The sequence below is a fragment of the Aquila chrysaetos genome, chromosome 24 (genome assembly GCF_900496995.4).
Source record: "Aquila chrysaetos chrysaetos chromosome 24, bAquChr1.4, whole genome shotgun sequence".
NCBI lineage: Eukaryota > Metazoa > Chordata > Aves > Accipitriformes > Accipitridae > Aquila > Aquila chrysaetos.
The window spans coordinates 9,480,719-9,499,319 of NC_044027.1; the positions used below are offsets into that span (position 1 = coordinate 9,480,719).

Here is an 18,601-nt window from a genome sequence, read left to right on the forward strand (position 1 = left end):
AAGTTCAGATGAAACGAGCAGTAACAAGTTGCCAGGATGGTGCCACCTATGGCCTCTAAGGGAGCTCAAGGATGAATAAACCGAGCTACGAGCTGGGATAGTGACCCCTCACTCAGTACCTGTGGCAAATGTGACAACAGCTTCTGAAATGAGTCTCAGGGCAGATGTGGCAAACTACAGTCAGGTGAACGCAGCACTTGCACTTAGCAAATTCATAGATGCTATGATGCAGCATCAGTGGGTAAATATTGGGGAAGAGTCAATACAGTTTTTGTACAGGGATGTCATGCTTCAAAACTATTGGAATTGTTCTAATGGCATCAACAAGCAGGGGATAAAGGGGATTTTGTTGGTAGTCTGCTTGAAGTTCCAAAATGCACTTGATCATGACTTTGCTTAAGGCACTTAAGGAAGAAAAGCTGCTATGGGAAAAGGGGGCATGTCAACACACGGACAAACAACAGTTTAAAAGACGAAAAAGGGAAGAGTTAGAGGGAGTTTTTTTGGGGGTGGAGGGAAGTCAACAGTCGGCTAGCCAATATGTGAAATAATTGGGAAGAAGTAATGAATCGGGAAGGTGATAACATCCACCGGTGAGGTTATTCAGTGTAATAATAATATAATAAAGGCTGAGTGAAGAATTGCAGGAGGATCTTATGAGACAGACTGGTAGATGAAATTTGGTGTCAATAAACATAGTGTTGCTTATGGGAAAACATCAGAAGATGAGCCCTTAGCTGACTAGTTTCACTCAGCAATGAGACCTTTCGGTTGTGAAACACAATCCTGCAGAAATTTCTGCTTAGGGAACAGCAGCAAACCAGGCTCAAGGAAAGGAGGGGAGAGCAGAGACCAGCACCACGGCATAAATGGGCTGTGTGCTGCGTCCCGAGTGCGCGGTTCGCACCCTCCCGACTTGGAAAGGACTGGGAGGAAAGGGGACTGCTCAGGGCAGGGAACGGGATCCCTCTGTGGTCCAGAACAGCTTCTGGGAAGGCACAGCTACATCAACCACGTCTGTTCTGGAAGAGGGTTGAGTGACAGGGATGTGAGGAAGGACTTTAAGAGTGGCAGAGGGAGGATGCCAAGGGAATACTGATGCCGATTTTCTCTCTAATGAGCAGCTGCTGGTTAAAACTGAGCAGCAGTCCTTCACCTGACACGCGTTTGAGCTGCACAGCCCTTTCCTCGGGATGTGGTGGGTGCCTGGAAGGAGCTTGGACGAGTTAAAGTAAAAACCCTCATCCGAGGGCGGTTAAGGACGAAGCTCGGCACCTTCCCGCGCTGCTTGTGCCAGCAAGCCCGTCTTGGGCCGCCGGGCTCCTCTTCCAGGCTGGGCAGCGGCGCAGCCCGGAGAGCGGCCGGGCTCGGCGGGGCCGGGCGGGGGCAGCACCGCCGGCGGAGCCCCCGGCGGGCCGGGCCGAGCCGAGCCGGGCCCGGCCCGGCCCGCCCCGCCCCTGACCGGGAAGCAGACGGGCGGCGGTTCCGCTGCGCGGCGGCGCGGCGTCCTCGGAGCCGTCCCGCCGCCCCGCGCAGGATGAGCCCGCCCTGAGATGGCGGCGCCGTGCCGGACGCGGACGCTGCAGGTGGTGGACACGGAGTTCAGCGCGGACGCGGTGGAGTGGTGCCCGGTGGAGGGCTGGCACAGCATCCTGGCCTGCGGCACCTACCACCTCCGACCGCCCGCCGCGGTGAGCCCGACCGCCCGGCGCCGTAGCGGGGCTCGCTTCCACACACCCCCCCCACCCCCCTGCGGCCGCCTCAGCCACCGCGGCCGGGCCCGGCGGGTCTTTCCCGCCCTTCGCGGGCCACCTCGCCCGGGCCCGGCGGTCTCCTCGGCCGCCTCAGTCGGACCCGGGGGTGGTTTCCCGCCCTTCGTGGGCCAGCTCAGTCGCCACCGGTCGCCTCAGCGCCGCCTCGGGTGCCCCCCCGGCCGCCTCAGCCCTGCGCCCGGAGCCGGTCCTGTCAGTCCCCACGCTGTGGGGCCGTGCCTCGTCGCAGCTGGGTTGGCTTGAGGTGGCCGCAGCCACCGTGTGGGGCTGAGTGGGCCCCGCCGGTGAAGCGTGGCTGCCTCTGAGGGAGCTGTGGCAGCTTGAATCCCTCAAGGGAGGGCCTCTCGAAGCGGGAGCCGTCTGCCCTGCTGCTGCCGGCTGCTCCCGGCAAGATCTCGGGTGGGGAGAGGTCTGGGGGAGGTAGCATCGCTGCTAAGCCTACTCTTTTCTTTCCAATTTTTGGTGTAGACTGACTCCCGAGGAAGCAATGGGGTTTGTGACCGGACTGGGCGCCTCTACCTGTATCACTACAACGAGGAGCAACCTTACATCCCGCTGATGGAAATCCAGAGGATTGACACTGCTGCCATCCTGGACATCAAATGGTAATGCTGGCCCATCGAGGCTTGGAGCTCACAATAGCGTGGTCTGCCCCTCTGGGATCCTGTTTTAGCTGTTGGTATGGCAGCAATAGTAATATTTACTAACTAAACTGCCCCTGACTTCTTGGAGGGAAGTATCCTCCAGTTTGTTGCAGTGAGCAAAGGCTGTGCTCATTTCTGTTAATGCTTTTCTGGATATTTATGAATATTTGTCAGTGACTGTGGACATCTTTTGTTTATTTAATAATATATAGTAGATTTCCCCTATATACAATTCCCTCCAGGCAGGTTTTTGGGAACTTGAGGAGCCTTAGATTTTCTTCATAAGATTTTTTTGGTCGAGTACCTTCTCCTTGTGCATCCTGGAATAAAAGTTAAGATTTTGCTCTCCTCCTTAAATACAAGAAAGGTGGGCATTCAAGACTTGTTTAACTTGATCTTTTAGGTGCCACATTCCTGTTGCAGAACATCCCATGGTTGGCATTGCAAACTCGACAGGTGCTGTGGAGTTTTGCCACCTGACTGGCAGCGAGGTAGGTGGCTGTAACACCTGCTGCTGTTGAAGCTGTGTTTAACCCAGATTTAATACATCTCTGGATTATTAGCAGTGTTCAGAGACATGTAGGAAAGCTGTATGGTTTTCATGGCTTTCTCAGTATGCCTAGCTTTTTAAACACTTCTTCTTTTGTCCTCTGATAATGTTTCTCATAAATCTCACAAATTTGTTCATGGCGCCAGAGTGACTGGCTGGGCTTTACCCACCTGCAGAGTGTGGGAGATGAGAGGCATGAGGGGACCAGAAGCAAACCCTGGAAACTGTCACTTGAGAATAAATATGGACTAACTGGTAAAGACAGCAGAAGATGCAAAGTTGTTAAAAACAGGGAGGACTTTTGGAGAGGGGTTTCTTTCCTTTGTTGAGAGAAGGGTGTATTCAGTAGAACCATTCCCAGAAAGCAAAGAAAGCAGAAGCCAGTCTGTAAGGGAATTCAACAATTAGGTCATCACTTTTTCTGCACTTCATCACCTGGTAAGAGGAAGCAAAGTTTAAGGGGGATTCGGTGGGAGATGGGTGGCAGAAGGGTGAGGATCCTGTGTATGCATATGTTTGCCCTTCAGCTAGTACTAAGCAATTGTATGTTGCTGTGGGACGTTTCATCTCTTCTGTAGTGTGGGACCCTACTATGCTCATCAGTCTCTGGGAAACACCTGCCGTAGGAGTAAGTGGTAAAAGTGTTGTTGTATACCTGCTGTCTCCCCAGTCTTAACCCACTCCTTTTCTTTCTAGTAGAAGAACAGCTGCATGTTGGAGCCATGCTTCCAGGTTGATCTTGGTGCACAGCGTCTGGCCTTGTCTTTAGACTGGTCCACAGGACGAGAGCAATGGTGAGGATGGAGACATAAAGGCTGGTATTGGAGGTTGTTGTGTGTGTGACAGCTTCCAGGCATAAGCCGAAGACTTTGATGAATGAACCTTTGGTGGCTTTTTGTGAAGTAGCTTAAGACTTTCTTGGTCCCAGCTGTCTCCCTGGACCTTCTCTAGAAGTTACTATTTCCAGAGCAAGGGTGACAAAGGAACAAGAAGACATACTGTGGCCACTGTAACAGAGGCTAAACCAACAACAAATGTGAGGTTGTGCTATGGTGAATGGCGGCAGGTGAGCCAGGGACATGTCTTCTGTTCCCCTTGCTAAAAGGAAAGACCAGAATGGGATGCAGATGGATCCACTGGTTCCAACTCTGCTTTTAGAATGGCTGAAATTTTAGTGTGAAGTTCTGCTTAAGAACTGCTAATAATAGCACGTGTAGGAAGTTTAAACGTGGGTTAGTGAGAAACGGGAGAGAATTGGTTTGGAAGTGGCTCCTTCCTCTCTCAAATGCTCATACATTTGATTTCACAAATGGCATTACTGCATGAAATAACATGAATTAGCTGTACCTTGAAAGAGGTAGGGTATATGTTTTCTGTAAGTTAAGTACAAAACAGAAAGTGGTGCCTTTGGTGTGAGAGTGGAAACTGAGGGGATTGTGTCCAAACTGAGTACATTGTGTCCAGAAACTGCAACTGTACTGTGCCACAGGAAGAGAGCAGGAAAGGTCAGGATCAGCCAGCACTTCAGATGTCTGTGATAGCAGGGAAATAAAACATTTCTTCATACTCCGGAAGAGCGAAGAGACACTGAGAGGTCCTTGTCAGTCTGACTTGGAGTAGAAAAAAATCTGTCTTCACGTGGAATTTGTTTATTGATGTAATATCAAGCATGTGAGAAGTCACGTTCTGCATGTAGGAGAAAGAAAGACCCAAGGCTGGTTTTCTTTCTCTCACGTGAGTGTGAGTGGTTTGCTCCCCCTGTGAGATCAGGGAATGGGGATCATTGGGGTAGATGATTTTAAGATGGGATGGACTGAAGCTGAAAAGAACTGTATAAATGTGCGCACTCCTTCCACTGTACTACCAGTTTCTATCAATGTTTAGTTGAATCAAACATATATAGTATTATGTTACATTATCTGTCTATGCTTTGGCTGCTATTTTTTACTCTTAACAACTTCTTAGGACACAAGTGTCAGTGATTTCTAATGTTTTCTCTGTATTCCACCATAGTGGATGTCCTTTGAGAGTAATCAGCAGCGATTCAGAGGGGAAGCTGAATCTTTTCTCCATAGATGAATCTGCTCCTTCTGTGCATGTCCTGAACCAGTGGGAAGCTCACAAATTTGAGGCCTGGATTGCTGCTTTTAATTACTGGGATACTGATATTGTGTATTCAGGTCTGTAAGGCCTGGGAATCTCATCTGGGGGTGTTGGGGAGGGGGCACCTTGTTAGGGATGTGTGTTCCTTGGGATTTTACTTTCCAGGGTTGGGTATGCTGCTTGTATCACACCTCTTGAAAGAGTTGGGGCCTCTGCTAGGGGTAAAAGGCTTCTTGATTGTGGGAAGTGGTTGGACTTAATTAGGAGAAGCTGTGCCTTTTAAACTGTAGTTCAGCTGGCTATTGCCAAAAAAGATGATAATCTCTTGCAGTGTGCAGAAGAGAGCCAGAGAGCTTCTAGAGTCCAGTCTTTTTATCTTCTAATTTTTTTTTGCTTGGCAAAGTGAGGGTTTTGTTAATGTATGTCTCTTCTGTGGTGACAAGTACTGTGAGCCTCAAAAGTTTGGCATGTCCGTTAAATGCTATGAGATCCTAGGGCTGAAAAGCATCAGCTTGGTGTTAACTGTGTTGCCTCAGTGCCCTGCAGTGGTCATTTGGATGGTGCTTAGGGTAACAATGTTTTGTCTTTATGCAGGAGGAGACGACAGCCTGCTGAAGGGCTGGGACACCAGGTGTAGTCCAGAGACTCCTGTCTTCACCAGCAGGAGGTAAGCAAGCCGTGTCTGCAGCTGGACCCTACAGCTATTGTGTATGAACATATGGTGCTACTGTGTCCCTTCCCAAGCCATGGAATTCAGAGATGTGCAGTGACAGTGGAGTCCTGTTTCTGCCTCCCTTGGGAAATGGAGACATCTGTTAGGTTTTTTTTATCAGAACAACTTCAGGTTGAAACTTTCTTCTTCATGTCCTTCATCATAATAAACCAACTGCTCGCTTCCACCATGAAGATGGTGGTAGCTTCTTTCTAAAAGAAGGATCCTGATTTACACTTCTATTTGGGGAATTTATGTGTGTGTTAAATTTGGATATCTTATTATGGAGCGTTTCTTAGGAAATACTTTGTTCTCCACTGTTCACTCATTTGAAGTAATCTCTTTTTTCTGATGGCATAACCTATCTTTTAGAATATGATGAAAACAATATACACACCTCTCCAGTGAAATTTTATATGTAACCTTAAAATACACTGGGGATTATTGCTATGGAAATATTAATGTTGGGAATAAAGTCTCCTGGGAATGGAGTTGTTTTGCTGAAATTCGTACAGGCTCTGAACAGCAGTTTCTGGTGCAAATATTACTAGCAAGTATTTGTGCTAAGAGACTGTGTGAGTAGTTTTGCCCTGGAAAGGCTGTTGGACTGTGTAGATGGAACTCTGCTTGTGTGTTTCACTGGACTAAAATTTAGGTTTACCTTACTCTCCTTTCCTGAGACACCTTGATGCAGTAATGTGGACCCCAAATCCTTGAAATTCAAGGAAGAATCCCTTCTCAAATCGTACATTGCTGTCTCTTCCCTCTGCTATATGTTCCTCTTTTGCAGACACTCAATGGGTGTGTGCAGCATTCAGTGCAGTCCCCACCGCGAGAATCTTCTGGCTACTGGCAGGTAAATCCCTTCTAGCTGCTCTTCACTAGTGTGACCAGCCTCCTCTGTTATGTTGAATGTGCTGCTACTGCTGCTCAAGGTGCAGTCTCTTCAGACATTCAGTGTGGTGAAGAGCATGTGATCTTTCCAAATTTTCTTCTGTACTTGTTGCACTGAATCAGCTTTGCTGCTTGTCTGCATATTTATTTTTAATATGTCTCCAGCTATGACGAGCATGTGCTGTTGTGGGACACCAGGAACATAAAGCAGCCGCTGGCAGACACCCACGTTGAAGGTGGAGTTTGGAGGTTGAAGTGGCACCCAACCTGTGATTTTGTGCTGTTAGCAGCCTGCATGCAGAGTGGATTCAAAATTCTTGACTGCCGCGGAAGCATGGGTGAGTGTTCAGAGGAACAGAGATGTTCTTATATTCCTCTGCTGCTCTCCTTTCCTACCTCCAGGTTAATGGGGAAACTCCAGCTCTGAGCTAGCTAGAAAGATCTAGATGTTGTTAATAGCCATAGACTTTTATTCCAACTTGAGGTAACTCTGCCAGCTTTCCCAGGCCTATCCTCACTCTTGGCCTGATAGGTTGTGCAAAGGCACTGTCATTATTTATGTGTAAATCTCTCATAACTTCTCTTCATGGGAAGAAGCCTGTTTTGGTGTGAAGGCATTACCTGTTGACACGACCATTCTGGTTTGTATTCATCTTGATGGTTCAAAGAGGTTCTTCGGAGTGTCAGGTGGTGCTTTACTGCCAGCAGAAGTTACTGACCTGTGATGAATTGGTTATTGCCTCAGAAAGGAAGTGCTGTGCAGTCTGGTTAATCTAGAGTAACATGAACAAGCTCCCCATGTGAATCGGAAAGTATTAAATGATTAAAAGCTGTTTGCATTTACATTACAAATACAATCTTGCATAAAATGGTTGCCTTCCTGGGTTTCTCCAGGCCTTGGGCAGACCCACAGCTTGTGAAATGAGGATGACATTTGTCCTGTGTAGGGAAGGGAGGAACTTGATGTCCATTTAATATCAGAGTAAGCATTTGACTCTGAAAGCTCATGGGAAGAACACATCTGTAATTTATTTATAACCAGAACCTGGTCTGCCAATCTCACCAGCTGTATTTATGGCTCAGTGGGGATTGCTGTGATCTGTCTTGTCTTTCTTGAGCCTTTTTAGGTATTTTGAATAACGAGGCTCTTATACCTCATGCCCATTAAACCCTCTTCTCCTGTCTGCTTACCGAACTGTGGAAAATCAAAGCTAATGAGAGGCGGCTGAAAAATTGCCGGAAGAGGCAGTACCTCATTTCTCCGACAACGCTTAACCCTGTTGTGAGGGTGGCAATAACTAGGGAACTCTTCCTGTAGGACATAGCCAATGCCAGAATGGCTTCTGAGCAGTCTGCAACAAACCATTTCACAACTTGATTTCTGCTCTTTTTTTTTTTTTTTTTTTTTTTTTTTAAATTTTATTTAAAGCGGAAAACACGGAGGAATGTATCATCCTGTCATCCTACGTCTTGCACAATTCCTTGGCCTACGGGGCTGACTGGTCAAGGCTCTGTCCGAGGGATTCCTTGACTGCAACACAGGACTCTGCTGCTGCGTGCCTGTCTTCAGAGGAGCTTGTGGGAAGGTCAGAGGAAGGAGACGAGAGACTGAATTTGCAGGTCCAAAACCTGAAGATAATTTATGAGTCTCCTACAGCTACTTTTGATGTCATACTGGATGAGGAGAGTGAAGGCCCTGCCTTGCCGCTCAAAGCAGAGGGGGGTCCTAAGCTGTGTGGGGATCCTGACCTGGTTAGGGGTCCTGATTTAAAGGGGAGTTTAGATTTGGCTGGGGGTCCTGACCGAGGGGGAGATCCTGAGTCAGACAGGGGTTCTGACACAGGAGCTAAGAGACCCAACGGAATGGGCCTGGACAGAAGTGGTGATTCAACCAGGTCTCTAGACAGCCCGAAAGAAATGAGCATTGTAGCAACTTGTTCTTTCTATGACAATATTCTCCATGTCTGGAAGTGGGAGATGAGCCTGGTGACCCCTTCGGAGACGCCAAGTACTAGATCTCCATCTGAAAGAACAGTTGAAAGTTTGCATTGACCAGTCCCAAGGGAGAGGGGTAGGAAAACTGGACTGAGAGCGACATCTGAGCTTATGCCCTGTCTAATTTCTGTTGGGCTTTTCCAGTTTTATTGTTGAGCTTCTGAGTCTTTTAAGGCCAATACTTGATGGGATTACTGGTATTTTATTTTCAGCGCTGAGGAAAGCCTTTGCTTTGAGGCGTGTGGTCAGGCACAGACACGTTTATTTAGTTTCCCCTTAATGTACTCGTTCAAAGTAGGACAGCCTTCCTCTCAAAGGCTGCTTGTTTGTACCTTATATTTGAATCCCTTCAAGGCTGGTTTGCATATGTACAATTGGTCTGTTAAGCCCGTTCTCCTTCCATCACAAACCAAACTTGTCTGCGCTGCTACATGTAGACAAACACAGTGTGTGGTCAGAGGTTTCCCTGAATGTCTCAGAAAAGCCCATGAGCAGAGGCTTAGCTGTGTGTGTAGCTTGCTGTGTGAGCTGTAAACTAGTAAGTACCCTGAGAAGATGCTCAAAGACAGTGCAGATACTGACAGTGCAATATGCTTATAGTCGTCTTTAGTAGGGAGAAATTCTTTATTAGAAGGAAATCCAGACTGGCTGGTATGACAGACAGCAGTTCAGTGACAGGAAGCTTTGTTCTGAGCAGGGCCTTTCTTGGAAGGATTATTGTGTACCTGCACAGCCTAGTTTTACATCAGACTCATCACCTGGTTGCAATCTCCCTTTATCACTCTCCAAGCTAAGCACAACCTGGTTTAGCATAAATTGTGTAGCAAGCCCCGCTCTGTTTTAGTGCCACACTTAACCACCCCCCATAGCCTCTTGGTATCAGACTCATGTTTTCCGCTCTCCATAGCGAGATGTACATTTAGGTCCAAAGTCAAGATCTTTCAGATTTGTAAAGGTGAATAGCTTTAAGATCAAAACATCCAAAAAGCATAAGCAGTGTTTCCTGACATCTTTTAAGTTCAAAATAAGTAAGTACAGAAACCAAAATCTTAACAACATTGCCCTGACTACCTCCAGGAATGGCTGCAGAATTTCTCATGGTTGCTCCATTAGCTTTCTTTTTTCACTGTGAAATATCAGCAAAAGACCGTTTCTGGAACACTTTCTCTATTATCTTCCTAGAAACAAAAAAACCAGCTTAAACTTCTAGCTTGCATGGTTTCTCTTTGAGGGTCCTAAAGAATTAGTTGTCTGGAGGGAAAGAAACACCAGCAACAGGTATCTATCTATCTGTAACAGTGCTGCATCTAAAACGAGGTACAGCAGGTAAGAATTTTACTGCTTTGAAACTCCTTTTTCAAGGGTGAATGTGTATTTTAGAAAACATTCTTGAGCACTGTTACATGAAGATTAGTATTGTGAACCAGAGCTTTTGTTAAAAAAAACAAACCACCCTATTTTTGGATGTTTCTAAAATAAAATCAATATAAGTGATTTATCTTTCTTAGTCATTTTGATTTTAAAAAGTCCTTCCCAGTTAGTCCTTGTGAGGACCTTCTGCCCCATCCTGTGATGGCTCCACCTCTTTGAGGGCATTTGGTTGTGGTGTTGAATGTTCTTTGGGAGTCAGAGTAGACAATCCAGTTCCCTCATGCCTCAGTGAGAACACTGAGGGTGTATCCCTGTAGCAGCCTGGCTTTTGACTGTGACTCTGTCTTAAAAGGCTGTAATGCTTTTTTTTTATTTCTGTGTGAGATTAAGAGGAAACAGCCTGAGGTTAGTGAAGCTGGAGTGCTGTCACAGAACACGACCAGATTGGGGCACTCAATTTATGCATTATGCTAGTCCTTGCTTTGCCCTGAGAAATGAGGAGTCTCTTATTATAATCTGCCTTCACGTAAGGAAGGTGAGGCAGGTGACTTGTTCAAGACCAAGCTGGTATTGGCATCAAAGGGTACAGGATCTCCTGCTCTCCAGCCTTGCATTCACCTGTCCTCCACCCCCCTCCAAATGACTGCAAGGAGTTGTACTTTCTGGAAAGTGTGAGGTGGAGCCTAAGAACGGGACACCTCTGAAAGGAAGGGGTGAAGCACCACTTCTGCCCTGACAGCAACAGTGTCCAGAGCTGAAGGCAGAAAACAACTGCTTGCGTATAACCATTATTCTGATGAGCTGAAAAATAAGTGAAGAATGCCGGTCAGGCTTAATTAATTGGAAAAACTGCACCTTCCCTCACCCGCACTACGGATGTGACTCTCACACCCTCGGTGCCAGTGTGCTAACAGGTCCTCTTCCATTTGCGGTTACATGGGGCTGCAACACTAAGGAGCAGAGGCCAGTGCAGCATCCCCTCCCTGCCATCACAGCCCTACCCAGGCCTGAAAATATGTCTTTTTTAACAACACCTTAAGGATTTATCTGTCAGTCTTCATTACAGACTGGATGCTCACAGAAAACACAGTAAACATGCTTCCTTTCTCCAAAAGTGAACATTTTTGTTGCAATTTAATTCTCTAATTCTTAAGCTTTGCAGTTCTTTGTATTTAGAAAACCTCACAGAAACCCTCCCCGAGTGCCCCTTGGAAGGGCTACGCTCTGCAGACACGACTGTCACACAGAAGAATTATTTTCTCAAAAACCATGGCATTTGTGTGTCAGAGAAAACATTTTATTTCCAACGACTTACAACATTTGGAATTTAGCAGTTTCTACTTTAAACAGTTGCACGGGACCGTCTACGGAAGTGTCACTTGTATCCATTTAATTTGATGAACAGCAAGACACTGCTCTTCTAGGAATATGTGTCCAAAAATAATCCAATTTAAACAGTTACCTTGTCACTTCAAGCAGCTGCACTAAGGAACAGATGTTAAATGTACCTATTAACTGTATCTTGACTTACTCTGAAAGAAAGAGTAGCTTCAAGGCTTGGGGAAGTCTGGAAAAATTGCGGCATTCAACATAAGCTACAGTTCTCGGAGAGTTCAGGGTGCGGACTTGGTTTTGCCTGTTGGGGGGTCTCACTCCCAGTTTAGCGGAACACTTCACTGGGGTTGGGGGTAAATCTGTCGGCGTGTTCCCTCTTTGCCTGCAGCTGCAGGTCCACGCGCTTGGCGGCAGTTCTCTGATGAGGGGATGCTGTTCGGCTTGCAGTGGCCTGCTCTCTGCAGCCGGGAGACTCCAGAGTCTCCCAAGGAGGTAAGACATGCCCTCCTTTGTTCCCAGACAACAGGAACTCCTTCCCAGAAGGAAGGAATGATGTTTTAGCGACCCGGAGAAAAACTGCCTCCTGATAATTAGCAGCACCTGGTCAATCAGTTCTTCTCGAGAGCAGGGCGCCTGCATGCTTATACCACACGGCTACACACGCGGTGCAAGATACAAGTAACGCTTTCCTTAGTCACAAGTGAGCAATTAACCGCCAATTTCCCTACGGCAATTTAAATCAAACATTGCAGAAAGACGTAAGTGGAAGGATTTGCTTTTCATTGCCAGTGACAGAAACCATCCCGCGTTTGCTGGCGCGGGCCACATCTCACACAGTGGCGATGCGCGGCCCCAGGAGCCCTGCTGTTTGCTCCCTACCGCACGTAGTTCTTGGGGAAGAGCTGGAAGAGCTTGCCCTCCTGCGTCGGCTCGAAGCCGTACTTCTCCAGGTTGTTGGGGTCAAAAGTGCCCTCCTTCACGTCCTTCTCGATGCGGGGAGCCACCACCTCGGTGAAGAGCTGCTTGGCCGTCATAGGCGGCTCGGAGCCCTCAGGGGCACGGTACGAGACGTAGGGCTTGAGCTTGAAGCCCTCCAGGTCGGGGACGACGAACTCGGGCACCATCTCCTTGACGAGGATGAACTTCTTGCTGGAGGTGAGCACGCCCAGCTTCTTGGCCCCTCGGCCCCTGTTGTAGCTCCGGGGGCCGCGCTTGCTGGTGAACGGGGACATGCGGTCGGCGCCCCGCACCAGCCCGCGGGCCAGCTCGGTCAGCAGCCCCATGCCGGGAACCCGCGGCCTCCTGAAGGCTCGGCGAAGCCGGGACTGCGCCGGCGGCCACCCCGCCGAGCTCCGCCGCGCGCCCGCCTCCCCACACACCAACACCGCCCGCTCCCATTGGCCGAAAGGCACCGGCCAATCCCTATCGTAACCTGCGAAGGACGCGGGCCATTCGGCGCGGGGGTGGGGACTTGCCCGCCAATCAGCAGCGAGGAGCCCATAGCGTGGGCGGGGTTTGCCGTTCGCCTCTGGGCGGGCGGCGGCGTATTCCCTTCGTGACCTTCGTCCCCGCCCTGCGGGGTTGACCTTTGACCCCGGCCTGGGCGGCTCCGAGCCGGGCGGCGGCGGCGGCGGCGGTAAGGGGACGGGACCCGACCCGACCCGGCCCGGCCCGGCCGGTGCCGCCGCGGGGTGCCCGGGGCTCGGTGGGGAGCGGCGGCAGCGGCGGCGGGGGGCCGGGCCTCGCAGGCTCGCGTAGTGCCGGTGCCGCGCGGGAGGTTGTTTTTTTTAACGTCCGTGTTCCGTGATCTGCTCTACCGAGAGAAGGGAAGCGGAGCCGGGCAGGGGCCGAGGGCTCGGCCTGCTGGGGTGGCGGCGAAAGAGGGGTGACCCGGGGCCGGCCCGGGGTCTGTCCTGACCCGCTGACAGGGCTGCGGCCGCCCCTTGTTTCTGTACGGCTTTTCCCCCGAAAAGAGGCGTCGGTGAGCGTCCCCGGGTCAGTGCCCGCCGGCGTTTCCCCGTTCCTTACAGAACACGTAACCCGGAGAGGGTTCTTTGTGCCACTGGGGTGGGGGCACCGGGGGGGGGTGGGAATCCCTCCCTCCCTCCCGTGGGTGTTCTTAGTGTTAAACCTTCCCGTCTCCGTGGGGGGTTTCCTCAAGAGAGAGCAGAGACGTTTGAGCAAAGTCCTGTTGTGCCGCTTCCCAGAGGAGTCATTACTAGTAGCTCTGGTTTTCCTTGATGGCTGGATGGTTTTTGTTGCTCAGCAAAGAGAAAAAGGGACAATGAAGTAAAAAAAAAAAAACAAACCCAAAACGTTGTTCCCCTTGAATTGTCTTGTTCAGCCAAAGTGGAAGAGCAGTTCTGGTACGCTGTGTGTTGCGGAGTTAAAAAGACTTTGGATTAGAGAGTGCAGTCATCTCTTAACCCGGTCTTCTCTTCTTTTTTTTTTTTTTTGCTCCTGCTGTACCTCCAGACATGGATGAAGAAGGCAACACCACCAGCCTTGAGGTACAGTATTGCAATACAATACGATACAAAAAATAGTAGTTTTGGACATACTTATTTCCCTATTAGTACTTCCAGAAGCTGAAAGCTACCATACCTAATTTGATAACATTTGGGTAATGTCTTTAGATGCAGTGCTTTTACTTTGAAAGAACCCTTCCTGATAACAGTTTTATCCTTCCAAAAACTTCAAGATTGGTCCCATTTTTTTTGTGTGTATGTTTTTATGATTTTTTTTACAATTTTTTTTTACTGCCAACCATTCACACTCTGCTTCATATTCTAAGCTGTTAGCAGAATGATGCATTTAAGTACCTTTTGCTCCAACAGTACGTTTTTAACCTAAAGATGGAAGAATTGCAGAATTTGCTGGCAGCTAGCTCTTCTTGCATTTGTTCTTAATCGTAAATACAAAAGTCCTAGTCCAACAAGGCGCATGGTACTTTTCATAGTCATGAAAGGCAAAGCCCATGACAGGAAATAGTTCTTCTCAGAACTAAAAAAATACATATAACCTACTCGTACGCAGCTAAAAAATGTTTTATGAAGATCCAGTATCTGTAGTCAAAACGTAGGCATGTGGACCCAGGTACTTAGGAGCTACAAGGAAATCTGATGTTTTGGGCAGTCCTCGTTTTAAGGCCTTGCTTTCGACACTGATAAGCTTTTTCCACCCCTCCCTAAATGGGGTATGTCTCACTGTTTGCCTTTGATTGCAATGCGAAGTTGTTAAACTCCAGCAGAGCTGCTTGTTCTGTGCTTGGTACTCTGGGTGAGCATGAGCATTATTTATGTAGCTGTATATTTTTGTTAATTACTTTTAATTTGCATTTTCTTCATGAAGTTTCAACATCATTGGAAAAAGCAGACAAATGCTATTTATGCTAATACATACTGTAAGCGTATCACTGCTCCATTTTCTAACAAAGTGAGGGACTTTTCAGGGTTGTTCCACATGTCTTTTGTGTCCGAGAATTGTTTGAGGCTGTGTAAGGCACGTGTGAAGTCCTTGAATTTCAGTGCTGGCTATTGCCCTCCTAAGAGAGGTCCTACAGGCCTGGGCTGATGGGAGGACCCTGTAGAACTGATGACTTAACCGTGACCTCATACCTCTCTCAGATGCTGTCATGTAACAATAACTGCTTACATGTCTCAAGTGTCTGTATGGTTGCAACCTGTCTGCTTGCTTCCCAGCTTTTCTGGAAGGATTGTCAGTGCTTGAAAAGATACCCTGCTGAGTACGTGGGGGGAATATCATGTTTTCACCAGTGTTTGTGAGAAACACTGCAAGAACCTCTCATTTTTTCTTGGAGGTCTGAATTCCTTCTTTCCCTCGTTGTTTTTCTGTATTGAGGCACGGGGGCTCAGTCTGTGCATGTGTGTGTGTTGATCATGAATTTGTTTCTTCTCCTCGTGTAGCAGCAATGTGACTGTCAGTTGGCAACTACTATTTTTGATGTTATTTGAGATCATACAGGCCCAGACAGTAGCAGAACTGTGCGTGTCCCTGTCACTGTGAAGGGGAAATAAATTAAGTGACCACAATAGACTTAGACCAAGAATTTGCTGTGTTTTACCAGCATGTGGTGTATTTGTTTCTAACAAATTTTCAACCTTCTTTTTTTTTTAATTCTTTTGACTTTCCACTACAATCCTACTAATAATAGTCTGATAATAGTAGTGATAGAGTTAGTTTGACTCATGTTGGGAAGATAAATTGTTGATATGCTGTGCTAAAGCAACCTAAGGAGACAAACTGAAGACAGCGATTTGTCTGCATTGACTGGTCGGGCAGGAGTTTTATTTGTGCTGTAGAACCGGAATGAATTTCATGAGAGAGACTAGTTTGGCGACTCTTGGCATGCACTTCATTTTTCTCTTGGTGGCAAAGCTAAATTAAGAGGTCATCCAGATCTGGAACCGAGGGCAAAAACTGGGACCAGAACTGCATGCAGTACTTAACCTTACAAGTACTTGAATATTCAAGAACATTGAACATTCAATGTTGAACATTACAGGGGGACACATCTGTCCTTTTACTTGGTTTGTTTCCTCCTTTTTCCTAATATTTGGTTTGCTTTTTTTCCCCTGTTCTGGTAAGTTTTGAGCTGGCATTTGTGAGACTGCTTTAACTGCCGGATTTTTTTCCTGAATGACAATACTTGGCACAGGTCCCAGGACAGTATACCTGAGGTTAGAGCTTCTCCCAATGTGCACAATTTTCTTTTTATGATGAATTTAATCTGCTGGTTTATGACTTTTCTCAGTCTCATAAAGTCCTTTACATTCAGTTCTCATCCTTGTTGCTCTGAATAACATAAAATCATCAAAAAAAGTTATCACCTCACTGTTTGACCCTGTTTTATGACTATTTAGGAATGCATTGAACTGACATCCATGCAAAACTCCACTAATGGCCCTTCTACACTGAATGTCTTGTGTTTGCAAAGTGTGCTATAGTTGAAAGAAAGATGTTGGAAAATACAATCAAGTTGCATTGTATGTGCCAGACCACGCATTGAGATGTTCTTATGGAGGCTTTTTGCCAGTTGTGGGAAATTAATTTCACCTTCATTTTGGTGCTAGGCTGTGCTACCAGCAGGTGGAACACGAATTCTTCAGTTTGTAGAAGACAGAATACAGACTACTATGGTAATGTATAGCTTTAATCAGCTGGATGAAAGACTGTCTGTGCGTAGTGTGTAGCTTCTTGTAAGTTCTAAAAACTCTACTAAGTCAAAGTCTGAGTGTTTCTTTGCTGTTGCTGTGCATGAGGCAGGAATTAATTACTGTTATTTCATCCCATGTACATTGAGTTGATCAGCTCACAGATCATTGGGGGGAAAATGCTGAATATTTTGCATGTGAGCTTATGAGTGAGATGCATGTGTGATGTTTTAACTACATCAGTAAGAAGTTTAAACTAAATTAAGTATTTATGAACATGCTTGACTTTTAGACATCTTACTGAGCTAAGTGTTCTTCAGCCCTCCAAAAAGTACTTAATAATTTTCAACTTTAGAAGTGACTAACTTCTTTCCCCTCTGAATTCCTCTCACAGCTGACTGGAATTGCAATTGGAGCTGCAGTTGCATTACTACTTATAGCGATTGTTGTGTTTGTTGTTTACAGAAGACTGAAACAATCTAGTAAGTACTCAATGACTATGTATGTTTTAAAAACAGTTTTCTCAGCTGTTTTCAGTATTTTTGTAATAATATGTGGTAGATTCTATGCTGATTTGTAATAACTGCTTGCTGTGAAGATAGTGGTTCTTGCAGGAAAACAGCTTTAAAAGGATGAAGAACTTGTGTTGATTCACTTACCCAGGTCTGAACATAGAATTCAGAACTGTCATGTGCAGGATGCTGGAGGTTTTTATTTCTCTAGTGTATGGTAGCCTTAGTATCAGTTGGCATGCAAATAATTTCAACTCTGCTGCGATTTTGCTGTTACAGTAATGAGAAATGGATGAATTAGAGGTTTCCTTTGTGAGATTAAAACTACCTGATCCTTATATCTGTTTAGAGAGCCTTTTCATCTCCTCCGGTGATTAGGTAGAGCCTCAAGCCAGTTCTTCCCTAGTCTGGCCTGGCTAACTGGAGTTGGATAATGAGGTATCTTGTGGTGGTTTAAATTCCAAATGCTGGCCACAAGAGCTTGCTGCTTAGTAGACAGGAGGCACAGCTGTTACGGAGGTAGCAAATTGACCACCTGTGCTCAGTCTTCTTTCCCTTAGCACAGAGCCGCAGATGGATTCTGATGTGATGCCTCTCTGTTTCAGAACAACTTCAGCCACACGTGCCTCAGTACAGATTTCGCAAGAGAGACAAAGTGATGTTCTATGGGCGGAAGATCATGAGAAAGGTGAATGCATCTGGCATGGTGGGAGGGAAGTAAAGATTAAAATCCAGTTCAGGAGGTGTTGTAAACTACAATACTTCACTTGCTTAGCCCGGCTCTGGGCCTTCAACCTATCAAATTTCACTGGAATTTTGAGGATGTTTCAGAACTCCCAGAATTCTGCCTGAATTGCTGCTGATAGAACAGCAATAGCTTCTCTTTCTGGCCAAACCTTACCTCTTTCAAGAATATTTGCAGACAATGAGGGTAGTAATAAATCAATGAGTATCTAACTCCTCTCTGGAGTTGATGGTTGTTTAACTATCTATATAATCTGTCTTTCTCAGCAATTAGGATTATATTCAAGATATTCAGTGTCTATATTCAGGATTGTCCTTGTCAGATAATGACTTCCAGTACTGCCATTACATTCAGAGCTGACACCTTCTTTCCCATGTGACTCTATCTGCAGAGCAGATACCAGAATTTGCCTTTCTGCAGACTACCTGTGAAGCGCACTAAGCATTTCAGCATATGAGCCTTTGTTTTCTTGTACTCAGTTGCAAATAAGACTTGACAAACTCTCTCATTAGAGACTGTTCAAGAGGGGTTTATCCCAAGATTGACCTCTTTGCATTGGATTGTCACAAGGAATACCACCTGTGCCCTCAGGTTTCTGTCCTGATGTTGTTCCTTGTTCCTGTCCTATTATTCTGAAAGGTCTCCTCAATAATTTTCCATCAGTCAGGAATCTCTTTCTGCATCAGTTGGTTAAATCCTTCAAGTCTGTGACTGCCTGTTTGATATTTTCTTCCTTTTTTTGGTTTTTTGGGGGGTTTTTTTTGTTTGTTTCTTTTTTACTTTTACCTTTGCAA

The 18,601-nt window shown here is 46.7% G+C and overlaps 3 protein-coding genes across 10 annotated transcripts in view; 2 read left to right on the forward strand and 1 right to left on the reverse strand.

The window, feature by feature from the left end:
• Window positions 1-1,354: 1,354 nt before the first annotated feature.
• DPH7 (diphthamide biosynthesis 7) lies at window positions 1,355-10,164 on the forward strand. The gene is made up of 9 exons (XM_030000163.2): window positions 1,355-1,691; window positions 2,241-2,377; window positions 2,820-2,907; window positions 3,666-3,760; window positions 4,980-5,146; window positions 5,664-5,736; window positions 6,572-6,637; window positions 6,841-7,013; window positions 8,105-10,164. Exons 1-9 carry the CDS (start codon window positions 1,554-1,556, stop codon window positions 8,725-8,727), a joined length of 1,560 nt encoding a protein of 519 aa, XP_029856023.1. The 5' UTR covers window positions 1,355-1,553; the 3' UTR covers window positions 8,728-10,164.
• A 1,152-nt stretch (window positions 10,165-11,316) lies between these two features.
• On the reverse strand, window positions 11,317-12,774 carry MRPL41 (mitochondrial ribosomal protein L41). The gene has a single exon (XM_030000166.2). The coding sequence runs from the start codon at window positions 12,657-12,659 to the stop codon at window positions 12,252-12,254; it is 408 nt and encodes a 135-aa protein (XP_029856026.1). The 5' UTR covers window positions 12,660-12,774; the 3' UTR covers window positions 11,317-12,251.
• A 119-nt stretch (window positions 12,775-12,893) lies between these two features.
• The window catches only part of PNPLA7 (patatin like phospholipase domain containing 7), a 132,041-nt gene continuing 126,333 nt past the window's right edge, over window positions 12,894-18,601 (forward strand). Inside the window, exons 1-5 of one of the 8 annotated variants that reach the window (XM_029999837.2) lie at window positions 12,894-13,007; window positions 13,849-13,886; window positions 16,470-16,535; window positions 16,945-17,032; window positions 17,668-17,750. In XM_029999837.2, the coding sequence (XP_029855697.1) occupies window positions 13,854-13,886; window positions 16,470-16,535; window positions 16,945-17,032; window positions 17,668-17,750 (270 nt within the window). In that variant the 5' untranslated portion in view covers window positions 12,894-13,007; window positions 13,849-13,853. Of the gene's footprint in view, window positions 13,013-13,199; window positions 13,372-13,848; window positions 13,887-16,469; window positions 16,536-16,944; window positions 17,033-17,667; window positions 17,751-18,601 lie in introns of those variants that run through there. The other 7 variants (XM_029999839.2, XM_029999835.2, XM_029999841.2 and 4 more) reach the window with 7 other exon arrangements.